Source organism: Nicrophorus vespilloides, unplaced genomic scaffold, assembly GCF_001412225.1.
Source record: "Nicrophorus vespilloides isolate i.1.1-1 unplaced genomic scaffold, Nicve_v1.0, whole genome shotgun sequence".
NCBI lineage: Eukaryota > Metazoa > Arthropoda > Insecta > Coleoptera > Silphidae > Nicrophorus > Nicrophorus vespilloides.
Genome location: NW_017096784.1, coordinates 32,536 through 52,613, shown reverse-complemented (window position 1 = coordinate 52,613; position 20,078 = coordinate 32,536). Strand labels below are relative to the sequence as shown.

The 20,078-nt window shown below is 33.7% G+C and overlaps 2 protein-coding genes across 5 annotated transcripts in view; one reads left to right on the top strand and one right to left on the bottom strand.

Moving 5' to 3' along the window:
* LOC108558179 overlaps nt 1-16,821 on the bottom strand; it is a 29,940-nt gene extending 13,119 nt beyond the window's left edge. For 3 of the 4 annotated variants that reach the window (XM_017915007.1, XM_017915009.1, XM_017915010.1), the window contains exons 1-3: nt 16,422-16,821; nt 5,932-6,064; nt 57-249 (exon numbers count right to left, since the gene is read on the bottom strand). In XM_017915007.1, the coding sequence (XP_017770496.1) occupies nt 57-249; nt 5,932-6,052 (314 nt within the window). In that variant the 5' untranslated portion in view covers nt 6,053-6,064; nt 16,422-16,821. Of the gene's footprint in view, nt 1-56; nt 250-1,277; nt 1,457-5,931; nt 6,065-16,421 lie in introns of those variants that run through there. The other variant, XM_017915008.1, reaches the window with a different exon arrangement.
* Nucleotides 16,822-17,881: 1,060 nt separating this feature from the next.
* On the top strand, nt 17,882-19,613 carry LOC108558185 (NEDD4 family-interacting protein 2). The gene is made up of 5 exons (XM_017915018.1): nt 17,882-18,064; nt 18,141-18,350; nt 18,411-18,525; nt 18,585-18,770; nt 18,828-19,613. The coding sequence occupies exons 1-5, from the start codon at nt 18,014-18,016 to the stop codon at nt 18,929-18,931; spliced, it is 666 nt and encodes a 221-aa protein (XP_017770507.1). The 5' UTR covers nt 17,882-18,013; the 3' UTR covers nt 18,932-19,613.
* Nucleotides 19,614-20,078: the final 465 nt, after the last annotated feature.

Here is a 20,078-nt window from a genome sequence, read left to right as displayed (position 1 = left end):
GAGAAGATAGAATTTGTATTTGATGTCCAAAAAGGATGCTTCTGATGAGAACGTACCTTCGTCTCGTCTGCTCCTCGGAGATCGAAAGCTCGCTGGTTGATCGGCTACGCAGCGTGGTCTCAAGGGCTTCTGTACTTCCTCCTCCGATGACGATCGAGGTGTTGTTCTCTATCACCGCTTCCTCCGTCACCTTGGTGCTTTTCCGCTTAAACCATTTCCGGGGATTCCAGAACTTCCGCTTTGAACTCACTAAAAAATACAACAAAACAATTGATGCATTAACAAATCAAATTCATGTCAAACATGTGTTGTGTCTCCATGGCAACCATAGGCGTCTACAGAATATCTTACAAAACATGTTTTTTCAATAACAAAAAAAAACTTCCTAAGTATTAATTAAATAGTAGCAGTAAATGTCATAAAACTGACATCTAAATGAGTCAGTGAAGACATCTGCACTGCCCACCAACTTAATTACAATGTTTATCTTAATTATATTTTATAGAAGATTAATCCAGTAATATATTTCTTTTCTCATTCAAAATACTTATTTAAAAGCAGTTACGACCAACAAAATCTTAATTACGTTGAAGTTGGGTAAACATTTTCTAAACTTAAATACTCTATGGGTTTCAAAGAGGAATTTGTCGACGACAATCACGCACATTATTATAAATCAATTCGAAATTTGTTCTCATTTGTTTCTGGGCGCTGTCAAATCGTTCTTTGACGTTTTAAATGTCATTAAGTAAATAATTTGTTTGTTATGGCAATATTTATTAACGATTTTAATTTACTAATTACAAATAAATTCATTAGTTCAAAAATCTACCACCAACTTGAATAGTTCAATTATTTGACAATATTCTCAAATTATTAATGAATTGAGGTTATTGTAAGACGTCAACATTTATTACAAATTGTTTCTAAGCATTGTTAATAGATTAAGGTTATTGTGAGACGTCAAATTAGAAGTAATGGCAAATGTACTACCAACCAAATTCCATTAAAAATATTGTTGTAAATTTAATTACAAATAAAATAAAAATTGATACATTACAGTAGAACAATAAACGAATTTGATAAATCTGTTGTATTATTAAGTTACGCAATATGTATTTTTTTTTTCAAACACGTACATCCAAATTAGTTTCCAAATTAGATAGCATTGTTATATTATCTAAAATAAGCGCACGAAATTGTAAAGGAAATTGTACGTGAAATATTAAAAAATAAAAATGATGAGTATGTTCGAGGGAATTATTCAAAGAATTTACCTTTCCGAACGAGCACGTATTTACGATAAGCCATTTCGATGTGGATTCTGTGTGTATCATCTGTTTATTGTGGTAACGCGAAACGATGCTTCTTGCGCAGAAGTCGATCGACTTCCGGTGCTGATGATGTCCACCGAACCGTGACTTAACCTTTGTTGTAGTACTCACACCGAAATAAACGCACGCATTTTGTTTCCCTCCACGCAGACAATTGAATATTTCGACTAAAGCGACTAAATTTGCATCTGAGCGAGCGATAAACTAGAACACATGAATATATTCGTTTTTACGAATCTTATCTAATTGGAGAATTGATTAACGTTGTATTGTGAAGATGGCCCATAGATAATGCAAATACGAAATTCACGTGCAGTGACGGTTCGTGAGTAAAAAGGGTGCAATAAGTGTAAAAATAATTTAATGTATTATATATTATGTAATATATAATGTATTTTGAGTACCTCTGTTAGCGCCACTACAGCACTAATTTAAGCCTAATTTATATAAAAAAAAACAAAGATTCGCTAAGAGCTACCGTTGAACTAACTTTTGATGACTGCGCCACCATAGTGGCCATACAAAACATCTTCATAAACCTAATTCAAACTACTATATGTTACTCATGTTCATTGGAATTCCTATTTAAATTTTCATTAATAATGAATTTAAATCTTTCGATTTCGTAGATATCAGAGAAAAATGTTGATACACATTAATTATTTTTGGTAATTTTTTTGAAAAATTCTTTGCGCGCCGCCACTGGACAAGAGCCTAATAGTTGCTGTATTTTTCAATTCAATTCATGTAATTCTCTTCGGTTTCGCCTTGGCCCCAAATGCTGTAATTACATAAAACGGGATTATCCGAAAATGGACATCGCATGCAAACCAATTTATTTATATATATTTATTACGCTGATTTACTTCGAGCGAAACACTGTGTTTAAGCGTTTCCATGGAAACGTTTTGCGCCTGTTTTCTAAAGTTTACGGCGTAACTGTATAAACGTAGTAGTAATGGTAACGAGCAGAGAAAGAGAAGTGGTCGTCGTAGGCGGATGTTCAAATATGGACATAAAAGTAATGCGTGTGTGTTTCGTTCGGAAATATAGAGGCGGCATTCGGTTAGAAGATATTTACAGCATGTTTTGATGCGCGCATTCATTTGAACCATTCCGATGGTTCTTTGCTTTCTCGATGATACGGAAATGTGCGCCTTACAAGCTCGGGTGTATTTATATACGTGCATTTTGGGGGCACAGTGGGTGCACTGTTTTCAGAGAGGAAGCGCTCTTTTACAGAGGGAACTATTATTAGACAACTCTTAATGATTCTTCCTCTTCCATTCGGACTTTATCTTGACAGGGAATGCATGTTGCAGAGAGAGTATTGTCGATTTGTATACAGCTGGATCATCTATTGGGAATGTAATGACATGTGTCTGCCATCCGTACTGTTCTAGTAAATTGTTTACCAACATTTTTCATTTCCATCAATCCTCAACTCTAAATAGTTACCCGAAAAATCTAAACTATTCCCATTTCACAATTTTTAATTTCTCTAAACTCAAAAAAAACATGTTTTTCTTCAAATATGCAACTAATTATACAATGTGTCATAAAAGAAATTACAATTTTGTTTAGCTGCTGTCATTTTCTTTCTTTTCAGGTTATGTTTTTAAATTGTATCTGAAGTCTCAGCAACACTAAATATGGCGTATTAATTAATAATTAGACAAATTAAAAAAATGAAACAATTCTCCAAAATCTCACAATCTAATCTCAAATTAGAAATAACAAATTTAAACAATTAAACTGTTAAAATTTTACGTCTACATTAGGTGTTTGTAGTATAATTTTGTGTTTGAATTAATGAAATGTTAATGCGCGCATTAGCGACGATAATGCACGATGTAATTGCTGCGGTTTCAATTTTTAAACGCGGCAAAACGTATTGTATTATACATTTGGGTTTTAATGGAAGTGGGCATAAATAAATTCGCGTGTCGCGAATCTCCAGTCGTAAATCAAGAGATTTTCCCCCCGTCCCGACTGCTACTCCATTTATTATTTAACGCTCATGAAATACTGCGGGGAATCCCCTGCGCACTAAATTTACACACAAGTATGGTCGTTGAAGACCGCAATGTTTCTAAGTGCGTTGAAGTTTTTACTTGGCATGTAGCAAGTAATTGCTATTTTTAAACGTATTTAGAGTGATTATTTTCAAATGCGGAAGCATCTCCAAAACAGTCCTATTTTTAAACGTGATTCAGGCGACGAGGAGGAAGTGCGTCTTCTCAAAATTCAAATTCTAAACGAAAACATGCGAGTGTCATCGATGCGTCGGAACGTTTATTCTCGTCGCTCCCCCTAAAATGTGCAACGAAAGTGAAAGCGTTTTTCACACGTCCCGAAATTCGAATCTTCGTTCCCAATTATCGTGCGTCGCGTGAAGAAACTTTTTAAAGAGCTGCAACAAATTAATAACAAAAACAACGACTTCGATGAATTACAATTCCAGACAATTTTGTGTATGTACAAATGCACGCACGATCGCAAACAACTGTCCTCGCGTTCGTGCCAAGCATTCAAAATGTCAACAGTCAACAAAACGTGCAGTATCAATGCCATATAAATTTTGTTTTTATTTTTAACAGTTGGTATCTGATGTAAATATACGCATCAATTTTAAGTTGGCAATTATCATAAATGAATGTCAAAATTTCATAGTTTTTTTTATGAATGAATTAGCATACATATGAATATTGAATATGAAGAATCGCTGCAACCAAATTTACATACTCCAACAATTTAATAATATTATTTATTGAAAACAGATGTCGCGTTTATAATATAATATTCAATAATATTTGTAATAAAATAAGTGGGAAGAGAAATATGCCGTATTCATTACATAAAAGTAGGAATTAGCTAAAATTGAAGTATTTAAAACAAAAATTATATTTGTAAGAAATATTGTCAAAATATTTATTTTGTCAGAAACATATTTAATTAAATTTTACTACTTTTTCTTTTGTTTTACATATAATTGTACAAATTGGCAATAAAAAAAAGTAATATAAATATAATTTGAAATTAATTCATTAAATTACTGCAACCATATTTACGTGTAAAATTTGACATATACAAATAGAGTTGGTATTATTTGATATTTTTTCAAAATAATAAGCAGTTGGTAAAACTTTAGTTTTTAATATAAAAAAATAATCATTCGCAATCAGAAGTATTAAATAAAACAAATTAATAATGTTTCTTGATAATAGTATTTAGAATTCGAAAATACACTTAAATATCATAGATAAATAACTAATAACTTTCATATTTTGCTTGAGTCAGCGTTCGTCTAAGATGAATAAGAAGAAGAAGTAGGAAAAAATAACATCGTAGTTTGTCCTAGATGAGTGCAGTAATTGCGTTTTGTAAATTAATGTGAAGTTTCATGTGCATGCATAAATGCGCTATGCTATCTTGAGGTCGAGTTCCTCCAGCCTGACACACTTTTCATCGAAAATCCTCATTATTTACTTAGTCCTATTTTTTCTTTCTCTCTCTCTCACTCTCTTTCTACCCACCCCTTTGCCACCAAACAAAAGATATCTAGAACTAATCGATAGACGTTAAGCCGCTCAGGTGACTGGATTATTTAACACGGTCAAATTATAAGTTTCAATATTTCGGAATATATCACAATAGGAAATTGCATGCAAATGTTTAATTCGTGATTGCAGTAATCTCATCAGGAAATGAATATTGTAATGCAAAAGAGAATTGCCAAAGGTGTTGCGTTGCGTTGGTAGCGCTCACCTCACCTTCGACATACGAATAGGGGAAATAATTAGGATTAATTACCTTATTCTAATTGGGGTAATTAATATGGAAAAAAAACGTCTTGTTGCGTAATCTATACCGACGAAGAAGGCCGTTGCGCAACACGAGGAGATGCATGAAATCAAATACTGCAACCACATTTGCATGCAATATTGATAATATTTTTTAATTACTGAAAACAATTATTTACAAAAAGAACTTGAAACAAATTTACAATAAATGTCCATTAAAAGCAAGGCAATAATAAATTTCTGCAACCATATTTACGTGCTAATTTCATATATCATATTAGTATTATTGTTTGAAACAGATGTCGCATCAATAATTTAATGATATAATCAAACAAACAAAAAGTAACTAAATACATTAGTAATTTGCGTCTTTCAATAATAAAATTATAATAACTAAATATCAAATAAAAAGAAATTTTCATTGATTTTAAAAGAGTAATAAATGAAATTAAGTGGAATGATGTAACGATCATCAATAATAGAAAACTCTGCGAGAGACATTTATATCCGGTTACAAGGATTTATTCTGTGTAAAAAAAATTTGGGACAATATGAATTTAATAATAATAATAATAGTAGTCACGAGAAAGGCGAAGGAACATTGCGTGTGCGTTGGAATGAAATCATCAATTCGACTGTTTCTCTCCGCTTTTCGTTTGTTTCGTTTTTGTTATTATATTTTTGTGTGTGTGTATTTAGAAAGCGGCGGTTTTGTAATAAGCGATTTAAAGAACGAACGGATATAAGATATATTATGAATAATGGAAGAAGAAAAAAAAATATGTAAAACTTACCGTTTTTCTCTGTTTCGTATTCGGGGGCGGCGTCTTGCGGGGGCGACGATTCCCTCACGCAGGACATCAGACTCAGGGATCCTGCGCCCGAGTGGTGACCGCCGCTCACTGCCGTCGACATCTCCACAAACACCTGAAAACAGAAGACATTTAACAAAATGAGTAACGAAAACAAAGAAATGTCAAAAAAAAAACATGACCATCAACGAAGGCCGAAATGTGCACGGAGAGACGTAAATTAAGCGTACGAAAAAAAAAAACAAAAGTGCGTTTACGACATATCTGGTTACCAAGGCAAGGTCGTGCTGCTAATTGAGGTCTTGTCTCGCTCTTGTTTCTTCATTATTTTGGATTTTTCTACATCCCAAACCAAAAAAATATTGTGTGTCGAAATACGCTCTTCTCCGAGCGGTTCTACTCCAGATATTCTTTCCTTCGTAAAGCACACGCAATGTGCAGATTTCTTTTTTTATGTTTTTTTTGGTTTCGAGTCGCAACAGACGGAGGAATCAGTTAACCGTTGAAGAATTTCGGTGATGGTCTATAAATTTCGACACATTGTCACCATTGCTCGAAAACATTTTCACCTCATTCCTAACTGATTTCAACGAAATTTTGTTAAATTCAACAAAATCAGAACAATAATTAACGAAGATTATTAATTAAGATAGAAATTATCGATCATTCCTATATTCAAACTGGAAATTAATTGTAATAACATTTTGTAAAATCGATTTCGATGCAAACGCAAAAACCACTCTCGAGCGGTGTGTGTAGTGAATATGAAAGCTTTATCCCGTTACAAAACTTAGTGAACTCGCCTAGTTATTATTATTATTACTCTTGTTATTAGTGCCAGTATTTAAATGGATACGCAGCGGATCTGCGGGGAGGGTAGTCGGCTTTAAAAACCTATTGAAGATCCATTAAAATTCCCTCCGGATTGGCGGCGCTCTCCAAAACTTTAATGCGTTCTAATTTTAATACTGGCCTCGATGCAGAAGTAAAACGGATATTTCTTACTCCTCTATCCGACAATTTCGTGAACAACAAACGCCGATGCACACGAACCTCAATGCAATCTACTCCATTGAGTTCATACTTTACTATTTGTTTTATTGGTTAAGTTATTTTTAAGTTACTTTTGGGCCGAAGTATAATCCATCATTTACGTTCAAAAACGTTAATTGTTTAGAAATAAAGTTTGAATCTTATTAAACTTCAATTTTGACATCTGTCTATTTCTGTTCGCTGATGCGAAATGCGTTGCATCTAAGAACAATGTCAAGAGTAGAAACAAAAGTATCGTTGACAGATATGTCAATTGGTGTAAGCAAAAAGCTAATACAATAACTTTCACGTCATCGACGGCGACTAGAAAACCATTTGCCATCGAACTGATGCCATTCAACGTGTTAATTATTGCTGGATGTTGGATCTTGCGCTATTTACATACGCCGATGATCATTATCTTCGATACACATATCCAACGGACAAAAGCACCGTAGCACACTTTTACATTTAGAATTGCTAATACAATTATCCGTTCGTTAACTTTAATTAACGTCTAATTGCATCTACGCTCCTCTCCTTCCATCCATCTTAGACCTCTGCTAATTTCCCGGACGACTCTTCCATTGTAATTACACGTAATTTGCCAATAAAGTGCAAATTTAACATCGAATCATTAATTGACAGTTAAGATAAACAAAATGTCATTTTAATATTGACATTGATTAAATTACCACAAAAAAATATGACATTTAACTGTTGTTTTTAGTATTGAAATTGATTGATTGATGTCGCGCAAATCGTGGCGGGAGTTAATGCGAATTTGAAACTCGTTCATTTTGATGGGGATATTTACTAGAAATTTGGTAAACATTGAGCATCCGCGGGTTGTGTAAACACGTGTAGAGAGGAGATCAGAGCGACATCAGCAGCAGCAGTAGCGGTAATAATAATCAATATGGCAAGACCTTGAACTCGAACCGACCTGACCTTACTCTTTACAATTCGCAGCACGTGTGCAGTTCCATTTCCCCCGATTTTCTAATTAACGAAAATCGATGTTCGCTGCCCTTTAGTTTTCCCCCCCCCAAACTCCATGCGTTTTCTTTGTTTCTTCTTCTCGAAGGACTATAAACTTTGAAAACATGGAAAGGCCAAGAGGAGGATGAAGACCTGTCAGTGGGTTAAGAGTATTGAAGACAATAGCTCTTCGCACGCGTAACGAGCGTCGGAATATCCGTGTAAAGACGAGAAAATGTTAAACCACAATGGAATCGCGATAGCCCTCCTCGGCGAGTTTTGTTTCTTCACTCGTTTGTTTTGTTTCGACGATTTTCTTTTAATTACAATATTCATAGGATTCTCCCAGAGAAGAGAAGAGTTCTTTTTATTTTCATTTTAATTAATTACACATTACAATTACCTCTGCATAATTGCTTCACAGATCTACAAATATATTTATTTTTTACTATAATTGTAACTTCTCGTTTTTTTTTCACTCAATTTCAATTAACTCAAACTCAGATCTCTTTACACGTAATGATTACGCGACTCGCACATAATGCGTATTATTAAATCGACACAGTCGTCTAGTTTTCGCTGGAAAAAAATCGGAAGTGCGTCCGGTTAGAAATGGAAACCGAAACTGGATCAACTTGATTCCGGCAAATTCGCTTGAAAAAAAGAAACTTTTCGTTTCTGGTTATATTTGTTTTAACTGCATTCGTTTTCTTTTAACAACACCGAACTAATTATGACCAGAACTATTTAACAGATCGGATCGAGTTTATTAGTCATGCCATAAATGCACTGTGTGGCAACGTCGCCAATGTTCGATATCAATTGTTTATGTAACTCAATCGCTACGTCGGTGATTTCTTAAGATTTCACCAAACAACTAAATTGAGATATTTGAAAAACAACATACATTTATCAAGTTACTTTTACAACTAACTAAAAACTGTAAAGATTTTACGTATCAAAATCAGTGCACGTAATCTAACCTTTCGTCAGCGACAAAATGAGTAAAAAAAACATAAACTTTTTTTTTTATTCGTGAACTTTACTACCAATATATTACGAATCAATGAACGCACATCCCAATTTCCTTTTACGTTTTACGATATTATTTCAATGAAGAAGCAAAAACTTTCCAAGAGAAAAGTAAAACATTAAATTTAAAAAAGAAATAGTTTTTTTTTTGTAATTATGTTTATTTCGTATTTGAACAGCGTTAATTGAATGCAATTTGTAACGGTTTAAAGCTGCAATTGTTGTTTTTTTTTCGTTAAGTCATTATTGAAATTGACGCGTTCTTAATTGGCGTTCGGACAAGTGCAACAATCGCCATGTTATTCGAATTTAATTTATTTGAAATTCCCGCCAACTGCCGATAAACGCACGGCGGTAAAGAGGTTTACGTCTCTGTTTATGGATCTAATGATTCTGTGCATTCATTAATTGCTGCACACACACTCGACTATTATTACGTTTATCATTATTATTATTGACGTGAGTCATTGGTTTTGCGCGCGGCCAGACAGTCTGGGTTCAAGCTAGATCGAAGACGGGCTATGAAGATAATAAAGGAAGGTCGTGGGCCTCGAACGCGCCCCCTCTTTAGTTTTATTTTTTGCTTTCGACCCCCGAAAATTTATATCTCGTTTGTTTGTTGTCTTATTTTTCTTCTTGTTTCCTCGTTAAAAATTTCCATCCCGACATCATCGATAATTCCACGTCACAGCCTGTACCCATATGGTCTTCACATGTTTATTTTCTTCGTTCATTTTTTCCCCCCAAAATTCTCGACATCCATAAACAACGTCGACGTTGATAATCACAAAATTGACAACCAGTGTAGGACGACTAAACATTTGATAATCTACTACGTCTTCCTGATAGAAATAAAACGTAATGTAAACTTTTAAATATGCGACACATTGTGTAAAGATTGCATCCGACGACCGCATTTGCGTGCAATAATACGATTTCCATACGTAAACTAATGGCGAGAGAAAGTTTCCACGGCGTTATTATTTCTCCTGGATATAAGTTAATTTCGCTCTCTTGAGATTTCCAAAAACAACAACAACAACAACAACAAAAAAACAATAACGAAACAAAACCTGCCGTTATTATTGTTGCCTCTATTAAAGGCAAGAAAGCGTTGAAAACCCTCCGCAATTTGCATACGCATAGAGGTAACGCGAAAATATTCATAAATTTCGTTTCGATCGCTATCTTCCTTCGGCTCTTTAGAGCGTTCATAATTCGCATTCGGATTCCAGTATTAAAACCATAGCTGCCCCAATTGATTCCTTAAAGTTTTAGCTGTAATTTTCATATTTTAATAAGTAAAAAATTTGATTAAATTGGTTTGAATTAGATTTCTAGATCATAAGTGAAATGTAATTGTATTATAATTTTAGCTGTAATTTGCATGTTTTCCTGTAGTGGAATATAAAATTAGGAAGGATGTTACGTATAAAGAACCTAATGCATCGCAACGAAAAGAAGGAGAGTTTCTGAATGCAGGAAGTGAAATTCGTTTCGATCCAATTTCGAGATGCAACACGAGATGTAATTGCCGATGGGAGCGTAATCGATGCGCGCATTTGGCAAGGAAATGAAAAGCGGAGAAGAGAGAAGCTCGCGTTCGCAAACAATAACAATAATCGAACGAAAACACAATGGTTCTTGCGTAATTCGTCGTCTCTGGGCGAAGAAGAGAAGTCTTCTCCGGTTGTTGCCGGCTCAATCACGTCTTGCGGTAATCGAGGGAAGAATGCGACTCGACAGGAAATTGGAAACAGATAGTAGTGTTGTTTTTTTGCTTGTATCTTCCCTTTTTAGGAATTCTCCACTTTTCCCCCCATCGAAGGATATCCTGTCCGACGCGAATACAAGAGTCGGCGATAAACGTTCCTAATCTCAGAAATGTCCGTCCGGTGTCGCATGACCTAATTGATACTTTGTATGCAAAATGCACGCGGACGTGCAACTCGGGTGGACTAAAATTAGGATTTTATAGATTTTTTTGTTCAAATTAATCCCAATAAAAATCAGTAAATTACAATAAATACAATATTTTTAAGATTACTGATACATTTCCTAATAGTATTGAATACAAAACTTATGCAATTTGGGTGGTCTAAAATTATTATAATCATATTTTTATTAGTTCTAAAATTAACCACGTGATGTCGCATATCCGCATCAACAATAAGTAGGCAAAGTTCAAACAGTCGTGCATTTCTGACTACAAATATATTTAAATTATATGTCCTGATTCTATTATTCAAAAACAACAGTTCTTTTATTTGTAAATGGTGCATGCAAACTGCAATTCGAGACCAGCAAAATCGTTAATAATGCTACTAGAGTAATGCGATATTGTTTGTTCGTTGCATGTTTGTTTTTCTTAAGCTATAGCGCTCTCTTTCGCATTTTATCCGAAGCTCTCAAGTTTCACTTTTATTTCATTTCTGTTTTATTTTTATATCGTATTATTATTATTATTATAGTTAGTATTAATCCATAAAACTTGTCTTGTCTTGTTGAGCACGAGGACAGGTGCTGCTGCTGCTGCCGTCTTCCGTTTCCAACGGCTCTCGCTAACTGCAATCTGCTTATAAAACCCAACGGCTAATTGGAAATCGTTACCTCGACTGTTTTACGTAACTATTGCAACAACATTCATTACATACACCAGATCTCATTCTACCGAACGAATTGACAATAGTCTCTGAAAACATTTAGTGAAAACTCGATGTGTCATTTTTGACATATGTGTCATTTTTGACATATGTGTCAATGTGTCAATTTTGACATAATTTCGAACATTTTTAGTACATAAATTTTATCTTAAGTTGCGTACACATTAAATATTATTATTATAACAGTTGGCATCGTCATATTAACAATAAAAATTTAATTGTTTCTGAGGAAAATAAAACATCGAAACGCAGAAACAACATTTGTGGATAATTTTATAAATTAAATTTAAAAAATAATTCCAATTCGATTTTCGTTATCTCGCATGGAATTCATACGAAATACAATCCAATAAGAAGAAGCTCGTTTCCTAGTGTACCAGAATGTGTGCTTAAGATAAGTTCGAAAGCATTTCCATGACGATAACAACAAATAAACAAGCTTTGTTACGGAGATAAGAGGACCTAATGGAACGGCTTCCTAAATTAAAATGTTTACAATTAACAAAAAATAAAGGATATTCATTCACACCGAATAATGAAAAGTTTCCTGTCTTGTGCGCTGGTAAAGTTTGTCGACCTTTCGTGTCGTAAACGCGGAAAACGCATTTATTATTAGAGTGCAGACCAGAACTTGAAAAGCTTAACGATTTGCCCGAGACTCGAGATCACTCATTGGTTCGAACATGAATAAATAAATAAATAAAAATAAAACGGAAATGCGTGATTCATTTTTTTTTTCTTCTTTTCAATCTCATTTCTCGCCACGTTAAATAGATTTTTAGCGAGTAATAGAAACCTGTTCGTCCTGCGGTAATCGGAACACCGGAGCCAATGAAGAACAAACGAAAATATATATATATATATATGTGGAAGAGTAGAAACTAGTTTCTTTTCGGTGGTATTTCATTAAATGGACATTACAATTTCGTGGCGCATTATTCCGTAAGAAAACAATGGATTTCGACCTCTGGACAAGGTCAATTATCAATTAGCCTTGTAAAAATAAAACACTGAATGATAAATGTCAAAAATTTAAACAAAATTCAGATTTTAGACAATACATGTCATAGTCATTTTAATAATGAAATTGTTAATTAATTTAATTATATTTTTATGCAAAAAAAAATAGAAATGTCTAAATTTAAACAATTACGGACAATATATATATATGATATTCAATTATATCAACATTTCTAAATGAATTTACTAAAATTTAGACAATGACATTTATAGTTAAGATGAGTTAAACTGGTTTTGGAAACTATTAAACGATAATCATAAAAATAAGTTTCCAAAAAAACTTCAAATTTAGATTTAAATTTTACGTACAAAATTTGATGGAACTAATGAACTGTTAATAATGATGTTCCGATTTTTTCTTTTTTGTTGGCAGATGCAGTTTTGATCTAATTACGAACCGAAATTGGATAACCCGATAATCCCGAAAATAGATTACTGCTAAGCCACCGGAGATAATGGTGAATCCGCTCCGATGCGCGTCGCCTCCAATTAAAACAAAAGACAAAGCGTAACGCACGCACGTTCGAATTAGACCTAAGCCTACTACTTCTAATAAATTCGTTCTTCTGTTTAACAAACGAATCGAAGCGATAACGAGTGGAAATAAAAATTCTTCTCTCCGAGCGATAAACTAGGAAAGTGGATAAAAAGGAAGCAGATTGTGTCGATCCAAAATATACGTACAAACAATAACAACTACGTTGCGTAGCTTCAGATACACATATGCATGCGCTGAGCTGAACCCTCTGGTAATTTGATAACAATTAATCTTTGTTCAGCAGCTGCTGATGATGACTCCGTGCTTTCTGAAAAGAACGACAAACTACGATCGAAGAAACATAATTTAAATCGTTCTCAGTTTTAGCCCGAGGGGCCAATTTTTGCCCAATCTCAATAAAAACCAATCAAATTGACTTGATTAAATATATGTCTCGTTTTTTTTTTCTTAAGTGTGGTATTACATAATAACAGTATTCCGATTGAAACTCATTAACCTTTCGACCTCTTTCCCGAAGGCGCGCGCGTCCGAAAGAACGAAACGAAAACGGTTTCGAGCGAAGAAAAAGGAAACTTTCTAGCGAGAGCCGCAAATACCTTCTCCGAAAATAATGCATCCGAAATAGAATGCAGGAGGCAACGAGGAAGAAGAAGAAGAGCAGTTTCGCACCTACAAACATTACGTGGCCACGTGGCTCCAACAAATATTTTTTTTTCTAAAATATTACTGAAAAATGCAATTACAAAATTGCTAAACTTCTAAGAAAAATCGAAAAGTTGATTGGCGCGTAGGATGGATGCGCTTCGCTTAGAAAATCCACGTTGCACAAGTAAACCTTGATGTGTTCACTCAGCAGCAGTCGATCATGCTGCTTTCGCGTTTATAGTTCAATTTCGTAGAACGACGCTCCAAATGCAGCTGCCCGAAGGTCTAATGATTGGCATATTTACGATTTATCTCACATGTTATAAGACTGAAACGTAAAGATTAATTGCATAATTGCAAAATATCGAGTGAGCAATTGCATTCTAAAAGAAAAGCACATATTTATATTGTTTTATTTAAATGTTATTCACAAACAAAATGGTAACGCTTCAAAACGGTACGTTGTCATTATATTTATTTGACAGTTACGTCATATGATTCAACTTATATTATTATTATTATTACTTATTTCAGTAAATGTTACCATTTTGCTTCGCTGTCACTTTTTTCTTATGTCAATTTATTATTTGACAGTTATGTCTAATATTGAAGCCTACTTTTGTTTACAAACAAAATAGTAATTACTGTCTTGTCATATGCATAAAACAAAGTTTGAAAGCAAATCATTTAAAAATTAAGTAGTAACGTTTCTTTTATGACAAATTTTATGAATAATTTCTTAAAATTTAATAACAAAATAAAAATTAAATTGTGACAATTGAATTAATATAAGGTATTATAAATGTTGTTTTGTAAATTTTAACATATCTTTTGAGAAATCCATGTAAATTATCATAGAAAATTTTGCAAAGTTTGTGGACTTTTAAAAAATAAATGAACTGAGTAAAGTAAAAGACGTGCAGAGCTTTGAAATATGTTTGTATGAAACGAATGCTCATCGTCACCTGTTGCGCACGAAAATCTATTCTAAATTAAAACAACGAAGAGCGCATCCAATGAGCGGAATTATCCTTGCATGCGGATAAGCAGAAGGAAAACTTAAATAAATAAAGGTGGATTTATATATATAAAAAAAAAAGAGGAGAACGGTAAACGGAGCGCATCGTTCAGCGGAGCTTGCACAAGATTTACGTTTTGAAACTTTATAAGCAAATAAAATTAAAACAGTTCTAGTTTTCCCAAATTAACAATTTCGTACCAGAAACCGAACAGATTAGTCATGTGTTTAGGGAAAAGGGAGGCAGAAGAAAAACAAAATCGATGTTTCGTGTGAATCATCGCCGTTACCAAACCCTCCTCACCTAACAATGCTTAAGAGAGAACGACGACTCTCCCTTATTTCTAGGTCAGGATCAGAAATTTTATATTTGGGTGCAACCACCCTTCTCGACAACAATAACAAAGAGCTGCACTCTCCCCCGTTCCTCTTTCATTCAATCCTCGCTTCCTCTTGATGCACGTTTGATGAAACCGAAAACACTTAGCTAAAGTTGAATAATTCAATTTTTCGATATGAAGTAATATTATCATTATTATTAAGAAATAACGGTTAATAGAACTGTCAATATTATCATAAAATCATCGATTTTAAAGCACCGAAACTTTCCATGGAAACTATTAGTTAGTCATGTAACTGTTTTGACGTATTTCATCGTTCACATTTGGATCGTGTCAGGACTTGTTACTCGACCATATTGAAATTTAACATTTATCAAAAATTGATTCGATATTGTAAACGAAATGTTTTATGTTCTCTTTTTGTCGTAAAGAAAATTTTAAATATTTTGGGATTTTCGTTTACGAAACACGGGCTACCATAAAAAGGTGTTTTATTGCTGTGAAACGTGCTCAAAAGGGGAAAAATACAGTTTCTTCCCAAGAAAATTTACACCTCTTTATGACGACTAATAGGCGTAAAACCCTCAGGTTTCGTACCTAATTTGCAAATTGCAAGTGTGACTTTTACATTTCCCAGTAAAAATAACGGTTTTGGAAGTTTTCCTCTTCATGAATAAACTATAATTTCATGTATCAACTGATTTAAGCATACATTTTGTGATTTTAATAAATTGATATCAAAATAATATTAATCATTTCAATTATTTTAAATTTTCTTTTTTTTAATTTATTTTTTTCTGTAAATGTTTTTACACGAAATTTCAATTATTAAAGTTTAAGTAAATAAATGACATGTAATAGTAATAATTAATATAATTTTTAATTAATTAATATTAATTCAACTACAATTTAATATCAAAATTATAATATTGGATATTTTTAAAATGATTTTATGAATAATAATAATATAATTTTGTAATTTTCTGCATTTAATTTTCGATCGATGCATGCTGTGATTCAAAAAGTAAACAAACGCACGTATCGTGTCGACCGTGGAAATAAACAGATAAACAAAGTTGCTAAGGTGATTTTACTTGTTTACAAAACAAATGCACAGTCGATGTGATAAGACGATCGTCTTCCGTTTCGAATTCAAGTTTAAGAGCACGAACTTATGAGTAAACAAACAAAAATTAAAAAGAAAACCGAACAAATTCCAATTGAATACATAACGACTTTACCTCAAGTGTCTTTCACCTTTCCTTAATTAATCAAAGAGATCCAGGTTGGCTCATGTCTCGCATATGCAAATAGCCTCTGTTTGTTTTCGTTCGTTTCTTCTCTCCTTCTTCAGGAGATTCACACACGAAATTAAATTCAAAACATTTCACATGCACCAAACGATGAAAATGATATACTTGTTGTTATGTTTTCCGTTGCGTAAATTTAAAATGTTATCACTGAACTAAATCCCATTTACTGAAGAACTGTGCACGTCCGGTGTTTATTTTTTTTTTGTTTTGTTTCGCTTTTCCGTTTGTTTGTAATTTAACTATGGAGCCTTGCGGTACTGATGGACGTGCGGGGAATGCTTCGCAGCTGCGACGGTGAAGAGGAACTCGCGACCGGACGCAACAAACACGGACCATCAACTGTTGCTTTTCTTGAGCGATGCGTGCGGACGTCGCCAGAGGCGCTTTCTTCATTCAAAACAATTCTCGCGCCATCTACATTATCGACTTCCCACTGTACACAATTTCAAAAACAAACAAAAATACAACCTATTTTCGGGTATTCCAAAGAAAGCCAACTGTTTTCTAATTGCGACAATAACCGATCATTAAATTACTTTGTTTGAATGTTTTTCCAAAAAAGAAACAAGTATATTATTGCTTATCTTTTGCTTAAATCATCTAATTATCTTTTAAAACATTAAAAATCACTAAAAAATAAATTAGTGTTTATTTGTAAAAAAAAAATAATTAGCTATAAAAGAAAATAAATAAATGAACATTAACTAATATTACCGATATTTTACGAAACTTGTCAATAATCATTTAAATGTAAAAAATTGACAACAATTTTGTCAAATAAATGTCAAATTATAAAGATATTGACCTAATTTTGCTAAATAAATACTTATAAAACAATATAATAAACGATATTTTATAACTTGTTCATTATGTAATGGCTCAAAGAGCTTAAGCTCGCAAAAAGCCACAAAAAAAAAACAACGATACTAACTTAAAACGAATAAAAGAAATTTTAAAACGAAAAAACTTGTTCATTTATGGTAGATTGGATCAGTGATTTAAATACTTCGTATAAGATTTAGTTAATCTCTATTCAACATATAATTATTGTTTTCTGATGAAAGGAAAAGTATTACGATTTTTCAGTGATTAATTACAGTGCAGTTTACTTAATTATAGTCAATATTTTTTATAATATATTGATGTAATGGTGATATTTAAAATCTTATGTTGGCTACTTGTCTATGTTAAGTTTAAAGTAAATATTCATTTATTCTCGTTGCTAATTTGCGTCTTTGGGTTCAATTGATTGTATTAATATTTATTTAATTTCATTTTAATTGATTTGCAATGGAATTATGGATTTTTATTGGTATTTTTGGATTGATTTCGTTGAATAATTGATCATGTTTCTTAGGGAAATGTGGCAACGTCGTCGATCGGTTCGGCCATCTTGCTGTTGGCAGCCATCAGATGTCAAGTTGCTTAGATAGAAAGTGATAGAGAGTTTACGTGCTTCGAGGAGATCACGTAAATCCTGTAAACAAAACTATAGGATTAGTGCGAAATCCAATTCGAAGATGATGGACAGAAATGCACCACCGGAAGCCAATCAGGATGTTGCAGTGCAAGTACGTATGCAACAAATAGGATAAAAACTAATCGCAGCTCCGGAATCGGTCATGTTTGTTTGTGTTTTCTATGTAGCAGACGGATGGGAATGGGGTCATAATTATCGGGGCACAACCCATGACCCATATGGGGTACTGCGTGAGCGACAGCACCGATGACATCCCCCCGCCGAAGGTCGACTTCTCAGCGCCACCCCCATACGAGGTGGCCACCAAGTTGCCAACCTATGAGGAGGTCCAAAGGGAGAAGACAAGGGAGAACAATGTGGCCATAACAATGACTGCAGTAAATAAGGGTATACCCAAACACAATATCCCAGATGATGCAGCTGAACCATTCTTGCAGGTGACAGACTACAGGCAGCCCACCCAGAGGATCCTGGCCATCGACGCTGATGGGAATGATGACATTGACACTAGTCTGCTTGGAACGGATTTTATGTTTTACACCGCCTTTTTCGGTAAACCACTGAAGAATATACGACGATCAATTTATTCGTTAACGCTTCCATATTTCCAGTTGCTTTCATATTTAACTGGGTCGGATTTCTGCTTTTAATGTGCTTCTGCCACACGATCGCCTCCAGGTACGGAGCGCTCTCCGGTTTCGGCTTATCCCTGGCCAAGTGGACGCTCATCGTCAAGCACTCGACGGACCTCGCCTCGCGCGACAACAATTGGTTGTGGTGGCTAATCATGGCCTTCGGTAATAACTGAATAAATCCGAAAAAATCTCACGTAATACTAAAAAAAATCGCTTCAGGTCTCATCATCTGCATCCGCGCATTCTTGCAATACCTCAGCATCAAGAGAGGCTGGAGGATGCTCACGGCCAGCCACCAGGAGCGACTGTTATTCTTTTACTAATCCGATCCAGACACCTGAGAGAGAGAAAAAAAACAAGTTTGTATAACACGGACACACGACACACCTTACGTGTACATTTTAACCCACATTAATTTTTAAAGCATCTAAATTACTTGTAAGGGAAATTCCGCGAGAATCTTATTATTTCGTTCAATGTATATGAGTATATCTGTGATTATTTTGCTTTAAATATCAGTCGGAACAAGTAAAAAAAAAAATAACGTAAACACAGAAAAGATAAAATTAACAAAAAAAAAGTATAGAAGAAGACAGTAACAACATTCCCCGGTAAACACGTTTCGTTGATTCTAATATTCATGTGAAGATAGTTTTAGTAAGGGGATAGACACCAATCGTTTCGATCATATTGAAATCCAACTCCAGTCAAAAAGCAGACATTTGAGAAATCGCAGCGCGTTTTGCGTTCGAGACAATCGCAAATACAATAATTTAAAAATCAAAACACATTTTTTTAAAGTATTGGTTGAAATTCAAGAGAAATAAGAATCAAAAAAGGATTGTATTTTAAAACAGATCGCTTTAAAATCTACGAAGATGCCTTAAAATGTAAACTTGACTTAGAACATCAGAGTGATAGTGAGATTTGTGATATTTAGTGGGAGGATTATTAAAAGTGACACCATGCCTTTTGACTTGGGTTGTTTTCACTTTTTCAAAAAAATGAGAAACAAAACGTTTGAGGCTTTTAATGTTAATGAAGTGGGCGGGAGAAGTGAAAATCGTTGAGCGCTTTTCAACATTCAAATCGATTTATTTTTTTAACGATCCCAACAAAGTTGATGCACTAATTAAATCTCGAATAGTTCAATGAAAATAATAATAATTAAATAAACATCAAGTGCACAGCAGTCCTACTAATTTTACCTTATCCGTACTTATAACTCTTTTTTTTTTTTAAACGACATTTAATTGTACATATATGTAATTATATGTTTGTCAAAACATTGCATTTATATTGAAGACTAGAGAATTTCAAGTGTTGTGCTCATTTTTTTTTTAATCTAGTCTACTGGTTTTGTTTCAATATTTTTTTTTATTATTCCAGAGTTTTCAGAACAAGACCTGTATTATTATTTTCTTTTTTTTTTTTTAATTTTAGGTAATATATTTAAGGGAGTTTGAGAAA